Source organism: Lepeophtheirus salmonis, chromosome 9 (assembly GCF_016086655.4).
Source record: "Lepeophtheirus salmonis chromosome 9, UVic_Lsal_1.4, whole genome shotgun sequence".
Lineage (NCBI taxonomy): Eukaryota > Metazoa > Arthropoda > Copepoda > Siphonostomatoida > Caligidae > Lepeophtheirus > Lepeophtheirus salmonis.
In genome coordinates, this window is record NC_052139.2 from 10,947,278 (window position 1) to 10,973,895 (window position 26,618).

Below are 26,618 nucleotides of genomic sequence, written 5' to 3' on the forward strand. Positions count from 1 at the left end.
CAAATCAACATGATTTGGTATAGATATTATTTTTATAAAATCTGACAGGTTATTTGTATCAAACTTTATTTTCTTGAAACTGTATTTGATATTTTAATATTCATACTTAATATGTAATAAATGTAACGAAACGAGATTACATGGACAACTTTCATGACATTATCAGGTGTACAATATGTGATTTTTAATGAGCCATTTTGCTCCTATCTGTACTGAAATTGGTGAAATAACTCAAGCTTGAATTTTGAACGGAGAAGTGTTTATTTCAGGATGAAACAGAATCATACATTTTAGAATATCTAATATATAACTTTATTTGTCAAATAAATAACTTAATGAAATAAATGATATTAAACATTGGATAGGGAGGGACTAAAGATGATATCAATTTTATAAATGATAATTTAAAAACAAAGACAAACGAATTCAAGTATATATGCTAACTTGCGTATTGCGTAAACAAAAGTATCATAATTGTTATTTAGACAAGAATCAACACTATCTTAACAACATTATATTGAGTAATAATTATTTCACTCAAGTAAGACTGTTTGATTATTATAGATAATTATAATTACTTCATTCTATGATATGTTTTTCATTCTTTCTTTGAACACATATGACTTAAATGAAAAATAAAAGTTATGTAGAACCACTGGGTCTATTCATTCTAATAATAAGCTAAATAAAATTGTAATTAGTCCACAACAACATGTTATCACAGAACTTCGTAGAGGTAAGCCGTTATTGTTAAAAGGGAATAAGAGAATATTAGAGGACTCCTTGGAGGAGTCGGATTCGAACTCTGACTCATGGCTTGGATGGTAGTTTTCGTCATCAACAATCTCAACAAGGCCACCATAAACGCTCGAGGGAACTAAGAATGGGATAAAATAACTTACAATATCGGAAATTCTCACGTTTACAGGATTTACCTTCTAGATTTTTACGATTTTGCCCTCGGCTTTCTAAAACTGGAGCTTTTAGAGGATGTTTTACCTCAAAACTGATTTCGTTGCTTTTTAAATAGATAGGACTGAGCATAGCTGTACACTTGATCTTAATTTCAGGTTGATTCTAAAGAGATAAATAAATAATTATACCATGATTAAAAAATGTATTTGTGTGTCAACATAAAATTGGCTGGGATAAAAAAAAAATTCAAAAAAAGGACTGTTAATTTTTTTTGCTCTTTTATATAGAAATATCTAATAACTTTCTATTAGTGTGTTATGCATCCTTTATCAGCAAAATATTAATTTTTGGTATAACAGAAACATAAATAAGGCGTTAACTTTTTTCATGATGCTTCTCATATTAATTTGAAGGTCTTCAAAATTGCGTTTTCTTTTAATCAAAGCCGATCCATTTCTTTGTTTAATATTGTATATTAAATTTTGGGCACACGTAATTAAGTAATAAAAACCTACAGCTTCCACCTCATAAATAAAAGAATGGTAAATATAATTAAATAGTTAACTGAATCAATTATTTTAGTCTACTGATCTAATTTTAAGAAATTAATATCACTCTACTTTTTATGTTAACACGTAATATCTGAACTGTATAAAGTTAGATAAGAATTGGTCGCTTGAAATAAAAATATAACAATATTTGTGGAACGTCAACTCTAAAGCAAACTAACATGTTTTTGCAGACAAAATAGAGTCTGGATAAGATTTTTATTCTTCCACTATCTATCGTTATAAAATTATCATTTGGAGAATTTCCAATTCACAGTTAAAGTTTGCTAAACGACCTTGTTATAATTAAAGAAAAAAACTATGAAAAATTTGAATTGATAAAGATTATCTAGCCCAAATTCAGTCTCATAAATAAAATAAATATTATTAGGTATTTTGATTCATCCTAGTAATGTGTATATATATTAAATTATTAAATAAAATATTTTGATGAAATATTTAGATATATGAATAAATGTAGTAAATAAAAAAAATGCATCTTTTTTTTAATGTTTTTGGAAATTGTTTTTGTATTGACTCGGTACAATTTTTTAAAAGAATTATATTACATAATTATACAAATAAATTAAAAAAACAATAACAAACTTACACGATAATGATGATCTCTAATGCGAAAACTGAGACCAAGAGTCGATGTTAGACGTCCATCTTTGCCAATATCAGGGGGATAATGAATGATCCAAGAGCTTTCCGCCTATAAATAATAATAATAAATTAAAGGATATTCAATTATACATATTTAGCAGAAGTAAACTAATACAAGGGCAATAAAAATATACTTTAATGATTACTAAATATTTTTTTTGTTCTCATGTGTTTCTTTACTTTTTTGGGTATTATAGCAAAATTAAGCGAAATCAAGCAGCCAAACATGCTGCTATAATAAAATATAAGAAATAAACATATTTTTTGAAACTTCATTTCTTTAGAAATACAATGCTTCTAATGCAATATTAATAAAAATATAAGGTCCAAAAATTGATGGTATTTGAAAATCAATGTTTTTAATTACAATACTTCAATTTTTTCCCCAATGCATATAATAAAAGTTTGCTGGGCAAAATATTTTGAATTTATTTTATAGTAGCTCTTGTTTAATAATTTGACAACATAGAAAAATTTGTTCCCGAAAAATTCGATATTTCCGTTTTTGTATTGCAATTTTAGGTTGGTAAAAGATTAATTACGTGTTTGCCTCCTTTTCAACTAATTATATCTTGTTTATTAATTGAACCATGATATCATACGATAACCTATTTTAAAGGTGTGAGTGTATAAAACAAATGTTTTTTTAATAATATGGTGCTGGCTTGGTTCAATTGTGAATTACCGTGCGTCGAATATGGAGGCCTCAGAGAAATAATTTACATTTTTATAATCTGAAATGGAAAAATGCGTCATTTCTGTACCAGATTGTCACTGGTGATGAAAAATGGATCAATTGTGTCAATTGTCAAGCGACAGAGATCTTGGTCAAACGCCAAAGAAGGGGGCCGGACTGTGCCCAAGCCAGAATTGACTGCCTGGAAGATAGTGCTATGTATTCGCTGGGATTAGCTGGAAATTATTTACTATGAGCTGCTCCTCTATGGCCAAACGCTCAAATCTGCCCTCTACCGTTTGAACCTGAGATCGAACAGAAACACCCAGCATTAGTGAATAGGAGAGGAATCGATTTTCATCAACAAAACACAAGACTGCACACATCTTTCATGACACGCCAGAAGCTCACAAGGAAATTTTTGTGCATCCAACTTACAGCCCAGACCTGTGACCAAATGCCTATCAACTGTTCCTGTGTATGGGCAACCCGTTTGTGGGCAAAAATTTGGCCTCAATACAGGCTTGTGAAAATTGGTTGTACGTATTTTTGTCAATAGGTACAAGGGCTTCTATGTAAGGTTGTGATAGTTGAATTTTAACTTTCACCTGTCGCTTTCTCCAATTTAAAGATAGAAAAGAAAGTATAAAATGCTGGTAAACTTATAAAGTGTAAAAAAAAAAAAAAAAAAAAAAAAGAGTACACAAATTGGTGGTTCGTTTTTTAGATAGAATACTTTGCAATACAATAATTATTAAAATTTCTAATTAATTTTAAAGTGTTGAATATTCAAACTACAAAAATTACTAAACCATGATTGCTATTGGTATTGCAATCAAATTTATATACACTTGCAGACATAGTTGGTAATTGAGTTTTATAATTGATAGAGGAAAAAGTAATTCCATATTTTTCGCTCTACTTCAATGCTTTATGAAATGAGTTACAATTATCCAATTTACTCAAAATATCCCCTATTCTGTACAATTACTTGTTTCCAACTAGAATTCAACTACATAATGCCTTTGTTGTAGAACACCTTGTATCTTTTGCCAAAAAAAAAACAATTTTCATCAACCTGCATTGAGGCCAAATTTGTACAAACAGACGTTTTGTCCATACAGAGGAATAGTTCGTAGGCATTTGGTAACAAGTCTGGTTTGATGCATAAGAATTTTCTTGCGAGCTCCTGGAGCTTCTGACGCGTCATCAAAGATGTATGCAGCCTGGTGTTGCCTTGATGAAATTCGATTCCTTTCTACTTAAGGAGCCATAAAATAAACAGGGAGGATTTGAATTTTTGCAAGTAAACATTTGTGTCGTTTTTATCCTTATCAACGATTAATTTTACTAATAAATATCAAATGTAATGACGTGTCAAGTATTATAAAACAACAATTAATATCGAAGTTAAATATTTAATATTTGCAATTAGTTTTATATTTGTTAATGGAACAAAAAATTATTTTTTTTAGTAAAAATTTGATAAAATAAATATTTGCATGCTATTATACATTAACAGAGGAAATTTGTATTTAATTTAGAATTCAATTATTATTTGTACGTATTATAAACAAAAGATTGAGCCTTTCTTATGTGAAAATATTTCTTTTTGTACTAAGAAATTTGATAACAAATGTTCAATCAACTCCTTTAATAGACCTTGAAACAATACGGAAAGAAATTATAATGGTTCAGGTTTGCATATTATTGGTATGTTTGTAGTAAAATACATTAGAGAAAAAGAAGGACCCGGCACGAAAGGAAATGTGAAAATTGTTTGTATAGTCAAAAGTTATACAAACAAAGACTAAAAATCAAATCCTTTTTCGCCATTTTTTTATTCAAGAAGAAAGAAAATAAACATACATAAAATATTGAACAATAAAATGAAAAAATAGTCATTTTCAGAGACTGAAAGAGAGAAAAATAAAGGCAAAATCTAGCAAAAAATGATTTATATAATGCCATGTACACAAGATATATATTATTGTATACATAAATATATGGTTTTTACTAAGTACTTTTCATAGAAAATCCTTACAAATATATGTTGTGTGTTAAACATAAAAACAATATTGAAAAAAAATTATTTTTTTACTTAAAATACACATACCCCCCAATAATTCATAGATATATATTTGAGTCAATTATAGGCCTTGAATTCCATTTTTTTGTTAGAATTAAAATACCCAAAAATTTAAGCTATAGTAATGTATGTTTATTTTTAAAAAAATATTTATTTTGCCTCCGATATGACCCCTTTAAAACAAAGTCTATTGATTGTTTATTCTTTTATTGTGACGATCTTTATTAGCTAATTTAAGTGTAATTTGCATGTCGTCCGAAGGGTTAATAAGAATAATCAGTTAATAGAAATGAATGATAATGTGTTGAAAAATACAACTGTAATCGAGACTGAATATGTAGTAAAATCATTTGAACTTGCTTCTCTGTTGACGGGCTACATATCTATTTGAATTAGTTGATTAATCTACATACCTGGATTGAGTTGATATACCATGAGAGCTCTGTAGCTGGTTTAGAAGAATTTGCTGTGCAGTTCAACTTGACCCATCCCCCGGCAGGGTAGCGAGTTTTTTGTCCTGTAATTGTTGGTCCATGTCTTGGAGCAGCTGTGGATAAAGTTATTAAATATGTTAGAAATGCGATAGTTTTATAAGTTGTGTCAAGTATATAGATTCATAAAGTTAAGGTATTTGAAGTTTCATGTTATTTATGTGCAACTTTAAAAAAATTAAAATAGAGGTTTGGAAGTTTTTTGTGAATTGCATAATTTTTAAATATTCAAAAAGTTGACTTAATTTTTAGATATCAATTTTGGATCTTATTGTAGTCGAAAGAATGTTTTACTCCGATTGTTTTTCATTTCATGGTTTTGCATACAAAACAAAATCTTTACAAAAACTTTTTGTTAAGATCCTTTGTGTTCTTCAGAGTTGTAAGTTGAATAATGATATGATGGTAGCAGCAAATAAAAATTTAATAGTAACATACTATAACAAACAAACTAGACCAAACCTTAAATTTTCTATTATTTAAAAGCTATATTTAATTATCTTCAATTATGTAAAATGATGTCCACCTCTCTTTATAACCTTGGCCACAGGACGACTGAAGCTTTGGCATGACTGGAAAACGCCTGGTTCTGGTTATGCACTTTTAATTTACATAACAACTATGTATGGAGTAGCCCAAGGACGGAATTGAGTCTTCTAATAAGACAGAAGACCGGCCCAAAAGACTAAAAAATTGCAGTATGTCTGGGCTTACAAAATGTATTCACGGTTGGAGCAAGAATTTTTGACCTTCAAACTGCCTGGACATGAACACATACGATTTCTATCTCTGGAAAAGTGTCTACCATTAAGTGTGTGCCAAGTATAATTCGTCTGTGTAGTCTCTGAAGAAGTCCATAACGCGTACAACTGAAAAGCTGGATCGGAACAAGGTTTTTCGGGCCTGCAAACGCTTCTTTCGCCAAGTGGCCAAGGTTATCAAGAGAGATGGATCTCATTATGAATAATGAAAGTTATTGAATATTCCTATCAATTTCGTTTTTTATAAGCCTGTAAAGATTTTCCCAATTTATCTGAACCACCCTGTATATTTGTATGCATACATGAGTGAAGTGGTAACCCAGTATAAAAATAATACTTGTTTAGTACCACAGAATGAGAGAATAGAGAGTAAATGAGAGTATTATATGAAAATAAAATATTCTAAGTAAACAAGTGAAAAAAAACGGACAAAATATTTTTCTTTTTTCATTAAGAAATATTTTGTTGACTTCTTTAGATATTTATGCAAATTGATAAAGATATCTCACCAACAATCCTTGCATTAGATGTATTCACGATGGTATCGTATGAGGGTTTCCCAGCCGTCACTTCACACTTATATCGTCCTTCAGTCGACCAACGAACAAATTTCAAGTGCACTCGGTTTGCGCTTGATTTACCCTTCTGTAATACATAGATAAAAAGACTATAAGATAACACTACTGGAAAATTTAAAATAAAAAAATATCTTTCTTTTCTTTTACCTAGTCATTGCACATAAAGAAATCACCCTTAGTATAATCATTATTTTAAATATGGCTTAGTTTAAATACATTACTACTTATGTTATAAAAACTATGACTGGCCGATAGGTAAAAAAAAAATCATTAAAACTTGAATAATATTTGAAAGAAAAGAAGCTAGAAGAAATGAGAAATAAACTCAAATACCAGGATGTATTTAGCAAGGAAATTGGCAGGCATTGCTCCAATATCGATTTTAAATTTTTTTAGGACTTACACTAACAACTCCAAAATAAATCATTAATGTTAATATGTGACAACGTAGCTCAATTGACAACGCGCCCGGGGAAAATATTCTTTGTGAAAAATATTATCTGAAACTCAATGTGCGTCGGTTTGCACCCTGTTCGTTCTTAGAGAAATAATTATACATTGTGGATATGGACTTAAGAGAAGATTCCTAGGTAAAATGGAGTAAATATAATACTATAATGTTTAATTATACTTAATCATTGCAACTCCATTTGAAGAATTATAAAACATTAAAAAAGACTTAAAACATATTATTCTTCACAATTTATGGGAAAACTTTCATGTGACTACATTGAATTTAGATGTCATCTCTTCAAAATTTTAATAATAATTTAAAACAACATGAGAAAATAATACCAACTACTAAAAATTTTGCACACGTTTATGTCATATTTTATGCAAATTTATACAAAATAATGAAATAAACTGGACATCCATGAGCTTTTTTTTTGCATGTTTTTTTTTTTTTTTTTTCATTTGAGTATGTTTGTATTTCATATTAATAAAAAGAATATTTATTTATTACATTTATTATCCAAATTTGGTTATTAATTAATTTGCTTATGTGAATTTAAAATGTATTCAATGCTTTAGGAATTTATATTATAAACTAAAAACCAAATATATTATTGTATGTTTTATTCATAAATCACATTGTATACGATCAACCACTTTTTTCTATAAAAATGTATTATGGAAAAAAATATATTCTATAGCAATAAAGTAAAGTTTGTCCGTCTGTAAAGGACTCATTTTCTAGGTTATAATCAAAATTATAGAACTGCGTAACTACTTAATCTAAAAAATAAAAAAGTAGCAACGAGTGTACCTAGCTAAATCTCTGTGCGTCATATTTAAAATAATCATAATAGGTGATAAGTAGAGAGTTCATTGTCAAAAGGGTTGCTTAATATATCTTTACAATATTATTTTATTAATATTTTTACAAAATATTGTTTAAAAATAAGTCGTTTAGTATCTGTGTTCATAACTTTTAAAAATTTATTAGAATTTTTAATTATATATCTTTTTTTTTTTTTTTTTTAAGTAATATTATTTTTAAAATATATATTCTTAAATTAAAACTTTTGGATAAATATAAAAAGTGAAATATTTGAAATTGATGAAATTTGAACTTGGGCAACGTCAAGGATAAAAGTACTCCAACGTCGATCTTGAATTCTACTCTAATTCCAACAAGGACCTAAGTAAACTTGCATTGTTACTTTTTCATGAGTTCAAACACGGGTTATAATTCGATAGAAGGTGTAACAGATAAAAGTTTGTCTCCTTGAATAACAAGGGCATCCTATCGACTTAAATGTCATATATCAGAGGTTGATAATCTGAGCAACAGTTTAGCTCTGAATTGGCCAGCGAAAACATCAACAACAACTATGGAAGCAACTTTTGCTGAATTAGTCCCAATTTTCGTGTACATTGAGACATGGCCCACAGATGTCCTAATCCTTGAACTTCTACGTCTACGTGGAGATAAAGTGTAAGACTCGTACCAATTTCTACACCTATGTAAATGCCATCATCGTACTTTAAGCCAAGCAAATGGATCTTGCTTATTTCAAAAATGGATGCACCATCTTGAGCTATAAGTTCGAGTGCGTGGTTGCTGCTGACGGCAGACGAACCTACTTGGATGTTCACTCTTCAGTAATAAAATGATAGTTTTTTCAGCCTTATCCGTTAAAAATTGCTCTTGTTAGAGTGCCAAGTACTAAAAATATAACATGTGTTTATCTCATATATCATTTAACTCTACTTCTTAGTCATTCAAATGTAAACACATAAAATAATAATAATTGTCAACCAAAAATAGTACTAGTATTGTTAATTGTCAGCCTTAAAAAAAATATTATATCCTTGTTTTCATCAAACGCGTTATTTTTTACAACATAAATAACTTGTATTGCATTGTTGTTTCAATTCTCTGAGTTTTGTTCAAAGAAACAAACTTCTTCAAAAACTATTTTCTTTACACATTGTATGTAATACACACATTACTATTTGACATACTTTTTTTTTGTATAATGCTACCAAAATATAAGGAACCTTTTTGTTCATATATAATTCATCAAGTTCTTACAAAATATATTTTATAAAAATAAAGAATACACTTTTTTGTCAGTTTGGATTTTTGCTGGAGAAATATATATTTTTCTAAGGAAACTAATGATTTAAGAATAAGGAAACAATAGTAAACAACATCATCCAATTCGAAGAAGCACTCTAAATTTCTAAAAAACTATTTGCTTTAATTGAATTATTTCTATTTACCTATAACCGGATTTCAGATATTTCTTACTTAATACATGCTTCTAAAAAAACCTTTTTTTAAAAGAATCTGGAATAAAAATAAGCTAGGAATTTACCTTTAACTCAATTAAAAAAAAATTGTAAAGTAAGGACAACTCTATGAAAACATATTTGTTTAAAAAAAACACACATCAACAAATTATATAATTTTTTTGTTAGGAAAAACAACGTTTGCTACTTGAAGTTTATTTGATTCATTTTTTTTTTGCTTGTATCAATATTTTGTCTATTTATATAATAACATTAAACTTCATATTTGTTTCTGTGAGTATGAAGAAAAACTGCCATTGACAGTACTTTTGTTAATTTCTCGGAGTTTGATATGTTGAATTCAGAGTACCTCCCTGACAAAAACTCGCACAAACCCGTCTCAACCTCTCTCCTATGATAAAAAAAGTATTTATCAAATTATGAAAGAAATTCATGACCAAGTTGTTTAATTTGTTAATATTAACTATCCCTTCAAACACATCACCTGGTGTAATGAAGGGTTTTGAATGACTCGAATTATGTTAGAATTAGATTTTTAAATTTTTTCTTCCATATATGAAGTTTTATTCTGTATAACTAACCCATATTTAGCATATATATAAAATATTTTAATATAAAAGTGCATTTAATCGATATGTCCCAAATTTGGTACATCAGGCACAGAGACATGTATAATAATATGGCCAAATATGTCACATTGGGCGTACAACTGCAAAATGTCATAATATGTATTTATTAGTAGATAATACTAAATATAATGATAACATGAGCATTAGGATTGATATCCCAAAATTGTTAGAGGGGATGATGAACAATCAAAATACCTATTAATTTTTAAATATAACTGAAATGCCACACTTGATTTTGCACAATACAATGTGTCAGAGTGGTTCCAAACGTGTACTTAACCGGTATGACAAGTTTCTAACAGATGCATTCCCAGTTATTTGCTATATAAGTAATTTTTCAAATGTACAAAATTTGGCACATTGGGTTATAAAGGGTTAAATGATGTATCCCTGTTGAAGAAATATGATACTCTTTAATTGAGGTGTTTCTTTTGCAACCTGTAGAGAAGAAAGAGAACGCGTGGTATACCCCTTCGAAAGGAATAGATTTCTAAAATTTATAAAAAAATTATCAAAGGACTTTATATTCGTCCTATATAAGTCTTCAAACTATGTCCTTTTTGAAATTCGATAAAACACTCTTTCTACCTATCATATGCTTTTCATGTATACATATTTTAAATTTTTTATTGTTGTTTAAATAATATTTGTGTAGTAAAAAGAAGTAATTGTTGAAAAAGTTTCAGTTTTTGAATGAGGCATGCAAATGTTATAGTAGTTTAATATTGTTATGCCATTGATGTCCCTCTGAGTTTGAAAATTATATTTTTTTATTATGTTTGAAATTTGTTCAGGATGGGACATGTATCTTTTATCTTTGTCCTTTTAAAGTATTGATATAAAAGTACTCTTTATTATTGGACAGATAAGCAAGTAATGCATGTACTTACAAACATTTTTTATAATACTTTATTATTGATTGTAGAGTAGTTCATAAATGGAAAAAATACAAAGAACAACATATTTTAACCTATTTCGCAACACTATTAATTACCAAATTTATAGCATTTTGGACGAAACAGATAGTGTTTATGAAGAGGACATTGACACATTATATGATTTTAATACTTAAGTTATAGCTTATGAAGAGATTACTACAGAAACGAATGTATAATATGCTTCATTGACTCCTAAAGCCAACATACACGTTGTTATTATGATACTTCGAAATTTTCACTTTCATAATTATCTCAAAAATGATAAGAGTGATCAAGCATATAAGTAAAGTAAAACCACTGAAAGTCTATCTTAACAAATGGTTATCAAAAATTTTGTCCTACAACAAAGGCATGGGGGAGACGATCTCCAGGATTAAAGAACTACTTCATACCAATAAGATTCAATCATCAACACCATTTTATCTACAAATCTTCTTGTATATAGTATGCTTAAATAGCTTCATCACTAATAATATTAAATATCCAAATAAATTATCACTTCATGACTTCAAAGTTGCAATTGACAAAAGTCTGATTAAATATTATGAAGGCCTTGTGAGAGTAACCCAATCCTTTAATATGTTTGGATGACAGACACTGCAGGCCTTCTCCTTAATCCAAACTGACAAAAAAGTGTATTCTTTATTTTTATAAAATATATTTTGTCAGAACTTGATGAATTATATATGAACAAAAAGGTGTAGTCGAGGGGGTTGGTTTCAAGGCTGTAGGGGGGGGGGAAGTGTCAAAAATAATTCAAAAGAGTCTTGTACCAAAGGAAATGGTTTTTTTATTGCTGGTGTAAAAAGTGGCTTCTCCACTACCACAAGGCTCTTTCTATCAATTTTTTGATAGCACTCTGGACAGTCTGATGTGAAAACTCGAGATATCTTGCAAGAGTCCTCGTGGACATGAGAGGTTGTTGACCTGGGCTGTTTTCTTTCACTTGTAAAAGTCCAATTTAGTCTTTTCGACAACCCCCTTCTTCTTTACCAACATTTGGAACTGTTGACAACGTAGACAGAAGTCCTGGAGATGCCCAACTGATTTGAGTGTGCGAAGGGGAATTCGTTGATCTTGTTAAAGTGTAATTTTTTGACTTGTACGTAAGTTAGAGAGATAAGATTTGTTTTGTTTGCTAACTAATTGTTTATCTTTAAATTATCAAAAATGAGTTATTTTCAATCACTTAACCATCTTTAATTCTTGAATTATTAAGTGTTCCGATTTTATTGCACCATCCGGTAATGCTTTTGACCTAGGAAATACCCTAAATGGAACTTAAATATCTGTAAATTATCTTCCGTAAGAATGACCTCCTTTCAACCTCACACACACTGGTTTTAGAATAATAAATTGTCGTTGTCCACTCTGTTATGAGTTTTTCTATTTATAAATTTCATAACTTATTTTATATCTGATTTGGAATGAAACTATTATTTTCCAAAGGGAACTTGCTTCGATGATATATTACCTATGTACATTAAAAAATATTAGTATTTTCTTATTTTTTGACAAACATTAATTGAAGTTGAACATGATTTCTGAGACTTACTTCATATTTGAGAGTAAGTAAGTAGCAATATGTTGATATTTTTTCGGTTAACTCCAACATTACAAATAATATACTTTTCAATATTTATTATGAATCATAATTTTCTTCAGTAATTCGACAGTTTGCTTACCAACGTAATATCCTTGTAGATCCTACCTGTATTTTTCTCACGTAGTTCATATTTTGCTTAATATATATATTACATAAGCACATGAAGGTACAAATATAATGAAATTTCGTCAATAATGTTGATTTATTTACACTATTTCTTGTATTTTTCTAGTATATATTTGAGTGGAAATAATGCGAAGAATAATTCGATTGATTGGGTTTCAAATGTAAAGTAAATGTTGCAAAAATGGCTCTTAGTCTACTTATACCAATTAATGACTTGATAAATAGCTCTTTGTTCAAAAATTAATGACTTTGATGCAATAATTTGTTGTCTAATTTTTTTTTGTTGGTGTTCATTAGGTTGCGGTGCTTGAGTTAAATAAATTTTAAGGTATAACAATTACTCCATCTGACATAGCAATTTTCTTTAAAGTTCATTAATATTATACATAATTCCAAGATGCTAAACCTACGCACATAGAGTTAAAAATAACTATTTTTTCAGAGTTCGTTGTCCATTGAGATACTTTATATGTTATTATCATCTAATTGATTGAGCATTTTTTTATCAAATAAATCACGATAAATTTGTTTGTACTAATGTAAGTTTCTGCTATTATTATATTTCTAAAAATATAAAGTGGACTTTAAGGTGTTTAAATAAAAAACCACGAAAAATTAACAAATCCATAAAAATGTGTCCTAATATAAAGACACTTAAATTTATGAGGACAATGCTTCATTAGTAAGAATTGATTCAAATGTTTAAATTGATGTCACATTAGATGAAATCATATTTCTGGATTTCCTTTGAGATCAGATTGAAGTTAAATTTTTATTATTAACAGACACTAAGCTTATTTGCATGATATGACCATGAACAATAATTTATCCGGCTGAAAATTTGGCGGAGAGGGAAATTGATGAAAGGCTACAAAATACAAAATGACTCCAATAAAACGATGATCCAAATATGATAAAAATAAATTTGATGTAAAGCTTGGTTGAATATATTTCTAAATTATCACTTTATCAAAAATAATCATGCTTAGGCTTTTAAGCTATTTGCTTCACGTTGAAATCATTGTTTCCTTATCTAAGTTACGAGCAAAAATTGAATTAAAACGTTTACATGCTGTAGTTTTTAAAGTCAATTCCTTTTTGTACAAGATGAAGGACTTACTGGTAAATCAAGGTTATATTCAATGTAACTTTTTTTTATAAATAGTGTTTATGCAGTGTTATTTGAAAGATATGTTTGAATTCTTATAATTGTAAGTATGAATTGGTCATGAATGTCTTAGCTTTTTCAAGAATTTGTCAATTTTCATAGCAAATATATTTTGCAGTCTTTTAAAAACACTGCACATTAAAAAAGCTTAAAAAAATTACTTTTTCAAAAATCATTTTAAATTCAATAATCAAATATTGTAATAATTAAATTAGTTGTTAGTTTTGTCACAGGAAGTTTGGTTTTTGAGTATTTTTATCAATTTTGTGTGTTTAAAATAACTTTTTTTATTTAAAAAAATAGTGGTTCATATGCAAATAAACCCATTCTTTGCCAAATTGTTTTATAACTTAAAATATGGGTTTATATGGTGTTATCTACCCTTGAGAAAATACAATTTAAATGTTTACAAACTATTATTTTGTTTATTTTTGTTTGGAAAGAAATATTACCTTAAGTATCCATTTGTTATTATACAAAATAATTATATAAATGGCGTCAATAATTGGTTTTAAAAATATTGACGGTAATAATAAATAAAAAAACGACGTTGATAAAAAAGTGATTTTTACTATTTTTTTATTATGTCAACTTAGAGTAAATATTATTTGTAAATGTGATTCGAATAATAATTGCAATTTTTTACGAAAATAAATGAAAGTTCTTAGACTTGTTACTTTCAAAACAACATCATGATAGGCTATTTTTTTAATTTCAAAGAGAATGGTATATTTATAAGTAGATTATCGTTTCTTTATGATACAAAAAATTGTGTCATAGCTATAAAAAGTGTAAAAATGATATAATAATTTACAAAATTATTATGGTAAGAAAAAAATAATAATAAATTAATCAAAAACTACTATAATTGTATATATAACTTTAAAAAATTATTTAATTGCCTTGTATTAACCCATTAGGTAGTTAAAAAATTAACCAGTAGAGTTAGCAGCAAACTTATTTAATAGGAATAATTTTTTTTTATAGAAAATATCTTACTGTTAAAGAAATTTTGATATAGCTCAAAGTATGTTCCATTTTTTAAGGCATAAAAGTTGATAAAAGTATATAAACCTTACATTTTCTGATATTATTTCTAAATTTAACTAAGGTACCTATAAGAAAATAGATCTCTTGTATTGCAGCAAGTGAGCATATATTAGATATCTTCATTGTCAACGTACCTTATCAAAATTTTATTAAAAAAATATCCTACATAATTGTATAATTTCTATTATTTGTAATAATTATAGAAACAATGAGAATGTCTTCAAATATTGCTTTTAAAACACCCAAATTTGTCAACTTTTCCTTAGACCTTTGCAACGTTTTAACATTTGTAATATACCTAATAAGGAGAAGATTAATGTCGTTTCTTCAGCTTTTGCTAGCCGCTTCTAAAAAAAATCAATACAATCGAATCAATATGACGGATAAGTTATAAACGAGACAGACATACATTTGTTTCTACTTTTTATGAGTTTCATGCATGAAAAGCTAAAGTGCTACTGCCTTTTTCAATATCGACCACCTTTCCTTCATTCATCTAATTTTCCCTCCATAAAACCTGTTATTCCAAAACAAGAGATATATTATTCGGGACGACCAGCCCTTTCAACAACAGATCGAAAAATTGAAGCAGTTGAGAAAATTACGAATAGAGAATTTTCTAAGGATAATGACAAGTCGGTTAGACCATCCCAAAGATTTTTTTTGAACGGATTAGGCATGAGACGGGTGTCCGCAAAGTTTATTCCGAAACTGCTTAATTTTGTTCCCTGCTTATGAATAGTGCTTAAAGGATTCGAAAAAGCGTTGGTAGAAGCGTATTTTATCTGAAAGGGATTACTTTGAAGGAGACAAAATAAATATTGATGAATAAATAAATATTTTTTTCTCAAGATACAAAGTCACTTTACTTTTTCTACACACCTCGTATCACTATATTTTTTAATGAAAATAAATAATGTTTCAAAATACAATCAAATCTGGAAAAATGAAAATGCTTTATAATTCACAGTATGTATAAAACCACATTTTTTATATACTTTTCTAATAAATAATTTTGAAGCCCCGTTTAAAGGAATCCAGTGTTTGATTAGATCCTGTTTTTGACATATCATTGAAGACTTTTAGTATATCTTTCAGCAAAAGGATTTTTCTGGGGTGCTCATGATATGATTCAGCATTCCCTGAAAAGCAATGTAAAATGAAATCAAAAATAAACTACCAAAATAAATATGTTGTCAACAGTTGACGAACTCTCATGAATTCCTATGATGTTGATATCACTAACAAATAAAAAAGAATCACTTAATGTTTATTTTTTAATTCATGTTTCTTTTATAGAATGTATTTTAAGTAGTAAAAAATTGGTATCTGAGAGAACGTTGACTATAAAATTATTTTATGGTAAGCAAATTGTTCATATCCAGATTTGAATGTAGTTAATATTTTACATTTTCGATGGCTTTAAAAAATTGTTTAAATTTTTGTAAATTAGAATCTTAATGTATATTTATGTGGTAAGGACAAAAATATTTTCCAAAAAAAGAAAGTAAATGATATTAAATAAATATGAAGCCATTTAATTCTTTTTCTAGGAGATTACATATATTTGCTAGGATTCAAAAATATTATACTGTGTGATTATAATGCGACTAATTCAAGATATATGGCGCAAGGACATTTTTTTAATACTTTACATGCTTTTCTTTTACTACATGAATAATCTCAATCAAACATTAGTAAAATTGTATTTACAAAATTGGTCTAACAAAGTAAACAACTGATCAAAAATATTTGTACATGTTGAAATACATTAATATTTATAATTTGCATAAAACAAAAATCAAACTACTTATAAATATAGTTTTGGAAAATATTTACAAAAACTTTATTTAATCGACACATACCTTTTTTACTCGGATATTACAGATATTATTTACGGTTCTCAAATCAAATAATTAATTTACATGACTTTGTTTTTTAACTACATGTATACGAAAAAAAAAAAAAATTATTTTATTTTGACAAATAATTAATTAAATGAAAATGTAATGTACTTAAAGTTTGTCAAACAAATTGTATTCATGAAATAGTTCTAAATGTCCATTTTGATTTATATTGTGATTGAAAGCCTTTTAAGAAAGAAAAGCTATTATGTACATAGTTTGTGTTCTTCTGTTTATATATACTCTTACATATCTTTCTAGGTAAACTTTCATGTTAAATCTTAATAAATCATATATTCTATCTAATAGAAGCGTTTCTGGATATACTTTTCTTTATTTATAAAAAACCATTTATTACAGTAACATGTATGTAGAGAAAAAAAATGTCTTAAGTAAAGCAAAAATAAAACTATTTCTAAGAAATAATTTTTGTTTTATAGAGAGACTGTTTTTGTAGCTATATATACAGATCGATAAAGTAGAAGAAATATCCATAATTGGAGTTTTTACATAAATCTTTATTTTTATATTATAGTCTTAAGCAACAAATTAATCAATACTCAATAAAAAAATGTAATAAATCAACTTCTATACTTACATTAAACATTTTTAAGAGTTTGTGGAGGATTGCACACACTACAGAATACCGCCATTGGGAAATAACATAATAATTTTTCAAACCTTACTTAAGGCATACAAAATATGTTTAAGATAGTTTGAAAATATACCCCCCCCCTCCCCCAATTTAAAAATCAATACGCTGTATAGGATAAACTTTACATTTTTTGGCAAATTAAAACAACCTCAAACGCTTGAAGAACACTTTCCTAATTTCCCAATACTTTTTTACAATGGCAGTTTCGAGGACGACTATTATGTGTTCAACAGTTTTTTGCAAGATAGAAAAAATATCTACGAATCCTTTCATGGGTCTGTAGATAAATTAAAACATAAATATATACTGTAAATACAGGCTATTGTCCATCCATTAAAATTTTCCCTTCAGAAATGTTCTACTGATGACACTTTTTGACATCAGATAATTGCCCAATGAAAATTTCCCATTAATAAAAAACTGCTTGCAACTATAGTATATAGGGATGTAGTGATTTCTTTCTACCGATCTGTTCTATCAACAGGTGAATATGACCCATTTAAGAATCCGTTAATAGTTTTCTTATATGCAGATGGGTGACAAAAAAAAAATCCTTTTAATTTCACCAATTGTACCTAGGGCACACATATTTTGTGTAGACTTACCAAAGGTTTCGAGACTGTTTAAAAAAATCCACATCCCCTTTCAAGAACATGTTTTACAATTGTCTTTACTCTAGATCAACAGATTTTACAATCTGAACTTGACGTTCCCGGCAGATTAAAGCAAACACAACCGCTTCAATAATCATAAAATACCTTTTCTAATTTCCGAATACATTTTTACATTGACAGTTACAACGGCTTACTTCTATGTTCAACCGGTTTTCTAAAGTTAATATATTGTATAATTGTACGTAATTTTCCATCGATTGTAGTTTTTCTTCAGACAATTTTCAAATGATGACAATAATTCTGTAGTAAATTTTTAATTAATAATGTTTATGGCATTATAATGATTGCCTTACTTTCAAAACAGTTAAATATATTTTAGTTTTCATTTAAGTTCATTTACAAATTTTTTAATTGCTGGAATAAATCACTAGAGAATTATAAATTTTGTTGTTGTTATTAAGTAGGAAATTTAAAAAAACAACAACATTCAATTACCTAAATTCATTAATTTTATATTTTATCTTTTAGGTCATACAGTACAATCAACTTTTCGAGTTTTTCGAAAAAAATAATTTTTTTAATATAACCATAGTCTTATCATTCCGAAATTTCGCCATTTCTTTTATCCTTTTTGATTTAAAAAGAAAACAACAACATATATTTGTTAATATAAAAAGTATTTTTCAAACAATTAATAAACGATCAAACGTATAGTAGAATGTTAATTTGTTTTTTAAATTATAATTCAAATGTAAAAATTTATATATATTAAAGTGCCAATTAATATTTATTGAACAGTGTAATTAAAATTAAACTTAAACATCAACAGTTGCAAAGAATTGTATTTTTTCCAAAATAACTATTTATACAATAATTTACGATATATTTTAGACTATAAAGCTACAATATAAGGCTTTAATATACTTTATTTATTTATTTGTTGATGTTTTGTTTAAAATAGTGTAGTGAATAGAATGTAAGTTTTATACGGTACATAGATTTTAGGCAAAAAACATGATTGAATATATATAGAGTTATTATTTTGTAACTTATTATTTTTTATTTCAAATTATTGTATCATAAGTTAACAAGAAAAATTAGGAATTAAACTCAGACGTAAAGTATAACCAAAAAAAAAAAAAAATGAAATCACATTCTCATAAAATTATTTTTATTTTCCTCCATAAATAATATAGACATAATTATCTTGTAATGACATTCCAGTGGATCTGTATAAGATACCCTGATCTTTTGTAGTACTAAATATATTTTTAAAGTTATTTGTTCAAGAATTTAAGTTATTGAAAAGTTTATATCTTTATTTGTTTGGATGATAAAGTAATTGAAAAGACTTTTTTTAAATATTTTTTTTTAAATTTTCTAAGCTTTAAAGGCGTCGATAGACATAATAATATTACTTTGACTAATTGTTGCCATTGATCTTCTGATTTATACAAATTTTAAGGGTCAGACCAACACAAAATTGGAATGTAATGTTTACCACTAGCCTTGACACCTTAATTTATACATATGCAACTTGGTAAACGTGATAAGATATAAATAATAAATGTAATTAGTTGTCTTAAAAATATTGGTTTTCTAGAATAATTCCAGTTCCAATAACTCTATTTTAACAAACTGCACCAATTTCAAACTATAATAAGTCAACAAATTCTTTGAAATCAATTTAAAGACTCTAGCATCATTATCTAGAATGTTAATTGCATCTTTTGGGATACACCAGGTACGGAGGGACTCAATAATGAATGCACGGCGTTTGTATTTGAAGGAATTTTAATTATTATTTTTTCTTATATAGTTTTGTGAGTTGAATTTGAGGAGTTTTTAAATTTCTTAATAGGACATTTTAATTAATAAAATAACTATAAAAAGTGTATTATAAACATAAAAAGAAATTTGCAGGCAAAATATTGTATGATTTATAACCTATTGAATTAAATTTATATAATCATTTTCAAATATAGGTTTTTAAAAGAAATAAATACAATAACCATATCGTTTTACACCCGAATGACGATCATTTTCACTTTCTCGTAAAATATGATCAAATGTTCAAATGCTTCCTAATTTTTTTATTAAGTATGTGTACATACCCCTTGAAAAAGTTTAGGAGCCATAGTTTTTTTAAATATCCTAAAACCCAATTAAGCCACCTATTCTGAGGGTGTAATAATTTTTGCAAATACCAAATGATTACTTCATCAAACATTTACTTAGAGATATCAGAATTAATTATTTTTATATTTTGTGGAAAGTTAATTCATAATTTGTGTTTTACATCCCCATTGAAAATACATTGTAGGACTAATCTTTTATCTTTTCTCTTGAATACAAAAAATTATTTTTTTCTTTCAAAATCGAAATTGGTTTACCTATTTTTATTTTTTTAAATACTTGGGCCTTTTGTCCTATGATGTAATTTAATCTTGGTAAATTATCCTGATCTACTTTGTTTTAAGTGGACCGTCTCCCTCCAAACTAGGCTAAACGTGGGTCCATTCCTTCATAAATGTCCATTGGATTAGAGAATGTTCCCTTATCTAAACATCTGGATGTCGTATACATATCATTTATTAAAGGTTGACCCATATGAAGAATGTTCCAATAAATCACTTTGATATTTTTTGTAATGAGAAGTGTGAGCCTATTCTTAATTTAGGACTTAGAACTACAGTTCTGTATAGTTCATTTATGGATATCAGTCCTACACAACCTTTAAAACTCTGTCCTTGATGACATCAATTAACTTTATTTCTTTCTTTATTAATCAGTTCTAGTACCGACAGTAGGAAGGCCTGACATTTTTATTTACCGTTTTTAAAACTGAACTAGACCAAATAAATAAGTATTGATTATTTGAATTAAAAATATACTTACGTCAACATAGATTCCATGTACATTTAATGTATCAATTGGGTCAATTTCATCCGCCATATATCTGGAAATTATAAGCATATTAGATGTATTTGAAAAATATAAACTTTAAGTTGATATTACCTAAAAAATTCTTTTCCATTTTTGTACCACTTAACAGAGTAAAGCTGTGCTCCCTCCATATCAAAGTCACAAAACAAATCAGCTGCAGACCCAAGGATGAGGGGATCTGGTACAGAAACTCTAAGCATTTTGATTCCTCTATTTTCTGAAAAAAATTTAATGAATAATTAACTGTTTCTTATATGAAAAAAAGCAACATTGGTTTCTATACATAAAATAGCTAAATTACACATTGTAATTAAAAAAATATTAGTGTTTTATAGATAAAACTATTTAAACTGTTGAGTTATAATATAGTTAATCCTTTAACAATTATATAATTTAATTTAGAAACAAAAAAATATTTTCAGAATTTTCTGACCATAAACAGCACTAATTATAAAGTTTATTATGATGTTTTTGTGAATTTTGAATATCATTCTCAGCAGGATTTGTATCCATTTAATCCTATCACATATTATAAAACATTATAAGAACTTTTAAACCTTTAATATAAAACACATTGTAGTGTCTCCTATTTTTGAATGGGTAATTTTTATATTCGTAAAAAACTTGCTTCTTCATAGAAAAACTTATACTTCAATATTCAAATTTAAAACGTTGATGTATGCTTTAGAAAATAGTAAAAGACCAAATTGAAGAAAAGTTGCAAGAAGTGAAAACTTGTAAGAGATGAAAGAACTGTTTAACTCCTGAGGGTGCGGATCCATTCTTTATTGATTCTGGGGATGAATAATTTAATGATCTTGAATTATTTAATTAGTTAAATATTTTTGTTTCTTTTTATGATAATTATAGTTTATTTTATTTATAAAAAAATAGATTTTATTAAATTATATGCATAGTAATATACAAATTATGTGGATAAATAATATAATTTATTCATAATTAATTTTGATTAAACAAAGTATTCACCTCTTAATTATTAAATGAATTTTACATCATAAAATCTATACGTATTTTTTCCTTGTATCAATAACATAAAAGAAGATAACAAAAAAGTGGAGATGATATGATCTAGTTTTTCAATTCGATAGTAAATCAATCCTAGAAGTCTAGCCTCAATGATAGTAAAAATAGTTTTTTTTAGTTATTTTTTTCGTCTCTCTCTATCATCTTCTCTTCTTTCTGACAACTTTGTCCATATAAACTCTTTTAGAGCAGCTAAAGTAAAACTCATAATGGGATAAACATTATGATATTGTTCAACAGATAGTAAACACTGCAATTTTATAACAACCTTCGAGGCCAATCATTAGAGATCATTAGTTAAAAGTTATTTCTTAGTATAAATTATAAATATATATTTGTTCGTGAAAAAATAATCTTAAAAGTCCCTGCCTCCACATATTTAAGGCACATTTTTCTTAATTAATCGCATATAGAGTTACCAACAACCCTCATTAGACAGTATCAAAATTTCATGATAATTTTTTCTTTATTTTGTGGATTATTGTGTTGCATCCTTTGTTTTTTTCCAAAATAATTGATCAAAAACAATTTCGAGATTTAAACTTACACTGCTTCATAATGAGAAAAAAATCGTTTAAACTATGTAATGGTTCAAAAAATATGTTTGGGATTATGCTACATAAAGTGAATACAAAAATAAAATAGAAATTTAAAAAAAAACATTTTGAACCAGAAAAACACATTTTTTTGTTAAGCCGAGACTTTTCAGGCCGTGGGTTACATTCTTTATTGTTTATAAACTGTCTTATGATCTTTTAAAAAAGTTATGTAATCTTAAGTAGTATTGGTTATTACACAAAATATTTTAAGTGAAAGGAATAGTCATTAATGGACGTATTCTAACGGGATCCGAATTAATATTTTGATTTTTAATAACAATCAACCAATGTTATTTTTACTTAATGATATTTACTTTTTCCTTCATTAATTACCATAGCTTACTTTTTGAAGCCTTTTTTAAATTTTATGAGGTTTTTCACATGTTATTTTTCAAAATTCCCACATTCAGTTATTTCATCAATGTATGCACATTTGCACTCTAATTTTTCAGTAGAAATGATTTAATCTATTACCCTATTACTCCAGTGGTAACAAAAATAAAAAAGATTTTTTCTGAATTGGTAAAGTTTGCTTCAAACGCTATAAATATTTTCTTTTTTATGTTTTTATCTGATAAAATACGCTTTTAAGGTTAATTGTGGCAATATTATTTAACACATTATGAATAGATATCTATGTATTAAAGTATATTTATTAATAGTTTTGGAGTAATTTATTATAATCTGTTATTTATGACGATTCTTTGTAGTTATAAGAACTCGAGCCTTCCATCTAAATGCACTTTTTTGGATAATTCCTTTCCTTTACATTTTTTATATATCTGAGACGATACATTTTTGATCAGATCCAGGGAATGGCCATCATTTTAGAACTATTGGTCGACAATCAAGAGTTAAGTTTCATAAGTTTCATTTCAAGTTCTGGGCCCTCCTAATAAAGTTTCAATTTTAGAATACATGAGAGTATGTTATGCCTAAGAAATTATTCAAGGCAGATTTTTGCCAATACAAATAACTAAATTCGACTATGATCCTGCAATACAACAACCATTGGCAATTTACAAACTACCACGTTGACATGTTGGAAGGAAGGAGATGCCATTTACACTTACACTTAATATTTTTTTTTCTGAAGTTGTATTATCTTGTAATTTTTAAAGAGTCAACTAGTGTTTTGACCACATTTCTATTCAATGTCACTGAGATAATTGTTTTTCTATACTTTCTTCTCCAGAGTAAGAAAATGACATAAACAGAACAGGAATATCTGTAATCCTTGTAATTGCAGATACAATGGGAGGATATTTTCTCTTTTTTGACATCTTGCATGCCCTCACATAATGGCCTCTTCAATCGCAGTTTTTACATACTGCATTTATTAACAAAGATTCCTAACTAGAATGCCATTTGTATATATAGAAATAAGAACATTCCAATGATATCGATGCTGATGTACAATTGATTTTTTCAATCTTGGAATCTTCTTAAATAGTTTTTTACTCCAAGATCCCCTTTAATATAATTAATCAAAGATAAAGTAAGTTTTTGAGCATATACAAAAGCATACTTTAATTTAAATTATAAATTTATAACCTGTTCGTATACTTGTTTTGAGCTAAGTGTTTATTTTTTCATGATTTTTTTCTTATTTGTGATTAAAATAGTCCCTTTATGAAGTATCTCTTATTTTTCGTTTTTTTGAATTATGAAAGAATTCTTCTAGTCTTGAATTTGGCACAATATAATTTAGTTGTTTGTCATATTTTTGTTTTCATGTACCTAATGAGTGCCTTGCAAAAATTTTATTTTTCTTCCTGTTGTAAATTTTTTTATAACTGTAATAATTTCTTCTTAGCTTGTTATTTCTGACTTAAACAAAAATACCTTATAACTAATATAGCTCATCTAAACAATACGTTTTAGTATTCCATTTGTATTTTTATCACATATACGATTTCAAAATCATTCAAATGTTTTTTTAGAATAGGTCCATTCTTTTTCAGCACTTGAGGAGCTGGAATCAACATCGTAACGATTAGACATTAGCTATTTATACAATTAATGAAAAGTTAAATGAATTTTTGTAACTGACGTTTGACTTTGTTTATTCTTATTTTTAATACACAATAATAATATACAAAAACACATAAACCACATAAATTAATATAAATAAGTTGAACCTTCATTCTTAAAATATGACAAGGTCCCTTGATGTATGTGACTTTTTTGTTTAATTAGATAATCTCTATGACTACACTACCAACGTGTGATCATATTTTATTACAATACAATATTTGTGATTATGTAATTAATTTAAAAAAATTTAGAATTACCATATTTTTATAACAAAAGAAAATTCAAGGTAATTATTTTTTCCAAAATCAATTTAAAATAAAAGAAATATTTTGATAGAAGATTTAAAAGCACTTAAAAGAGCTTGATTTTTGCCAAATTGAGGCATCTTAGCTTAATTCAAATGATATGATTTTAAAATATTTACTTGAAATAAATTGTGATTTAACTAAGTATTTAATGGATATTACAGTTTTTTGAAAGAAAAAGATAAACATTGAATATAAAATTTTCATCCTAATACCACCAAATAAATTACAGAAGATTAAACGTATAAAATTATAAAAATTAGAGTGTATGTTTTATTCTCCCATACAATTTTTTCTTTGCTTTTTCATTATTCCTAAATACTTATCATTGAATCAAAAGTTACTTCCTTACTTATTAAAATAAATTACAAATCATAAATGACTAATACTTTTCTAATCACTCAATTTATTCATTGATAAACAAGTTAAATATACCAGTTTTTTATTATAAGGTGGAGCTTATTTTTAAAATTTTGGACTGTAAGGTTTTAAAAAGTAAATTTGATCTAAAGTATCATTTGGAAATTTTGAGGTGTTTTAAATTTTTTCAGAATTTTTTCACCATTTCTTAAGTTTTGAAATTTTTTAGAAATTCGAAAAAATTTACGAGTGGTACAGGCATCACAACTTGTAATATTTCTTTGATTCAGACAATGAACTGTTGATTCTATTGTCAATGAAAATTGAAAATTAATTATTTCTATATTTTTGATTTATTTCGTATAAAAATTAAGTACCATATTTTTTATGAATATTTAAGTAAAATATAGTTTTTGTATTGAAATGCTTGGAATAACTTGAAATAATCAAAAGTGTCAAATAAGTTTTAAAAATGTTAATTATATTAATGAAACTTAAATTGATCCCGATGTGATCATTGAAATATGAAGTTATAATTATTTAATTACAACAATAATTTTTTCCACTTAAGTCATTGAATTTGCAGTTTTTTCATATCAAATCTGGTTTTTGAGACCTTTTAGAACAAAATAATATTTTTTAAACAACATCTTCATTATTTATGCTTTATTTTAATCTTCTTAAATAAATATTTTTACAAAATGCAAGTCTTTGAAGAATATACAATCCTTCAAAAGTTATAAATGAATTCTCCCAAGAAATATTTTTTTCATCTTTTTCTATTGTACAAAATTGTAAAGGACACTGAAAGACATTCAAACTTTTTAACTGTAAAAAAGTATTAAAGGTTCTGTACATGTGTACCAACATCATAAAAAATAAACTTGAGATTCGAATGATAATTGAATTCGGAATGAGAATATAATGGTTTCTTTTTTAGCAAATAAATACAATTATATGGTTTCTGCATACTTTTTCTACTAATATATATTGTTCATTTTTATAATAAAATCCACTCTTAATCGTGTTTGATCGTAGAAAACCTTTTCTTTTTTATAAGAAATTACAAAAAGTTATAAGATATTGTTGTTAGTATAAATTTTTAGAGTGTTTAATTTTTATCTATTTAATTAGAACTAAATCTTTTATTTCA

The 26,618-nt window shown here is 26.9% G+C and overlaps 1 protein-coding gene across 1 annotated transcript in view; it reads right to left on the reverse strand.

The window, feature by feature from the left end:
• Positions 1-242: 242 nt before the first annotated feature.
• LOC121124732 (uncharacterized) overlaps positions 243-26,618 on the reverse strand; it is a 60,560-nt gene continuing 34,184 nt past the window's right edge. The window contains exons 2-8 of the mRNA XM_040719919.2: positions 21,193-21,337; positions 21,073-21,133; positions 6,656-6,791; positions 5,308-5,441; positions 2,074-2,178; positions 936-1,077; positions 243-877 (exon numbers count right to left, since the gene is read on the reverse strand). Coding sequence (XP_040575853.2) covers positions 666-877; positions 936-1,077; positions 2,074-2,178; positions 5,308-5,441; positions 6,656-6,791; positions 21,073-21,133; positions 21,193-21,337 — 935 coding nt within the window. The 3' untranslated portion in view covers positions 243-665. The remainder of the gene's footprint in view (positions 878-935; positions 1,078-2,073; positions 2,179-5,307; positions 5,442-6,655; positions 6,792-21,072; positions 21,134-21,192; positions 21,338-26,618) is intronic.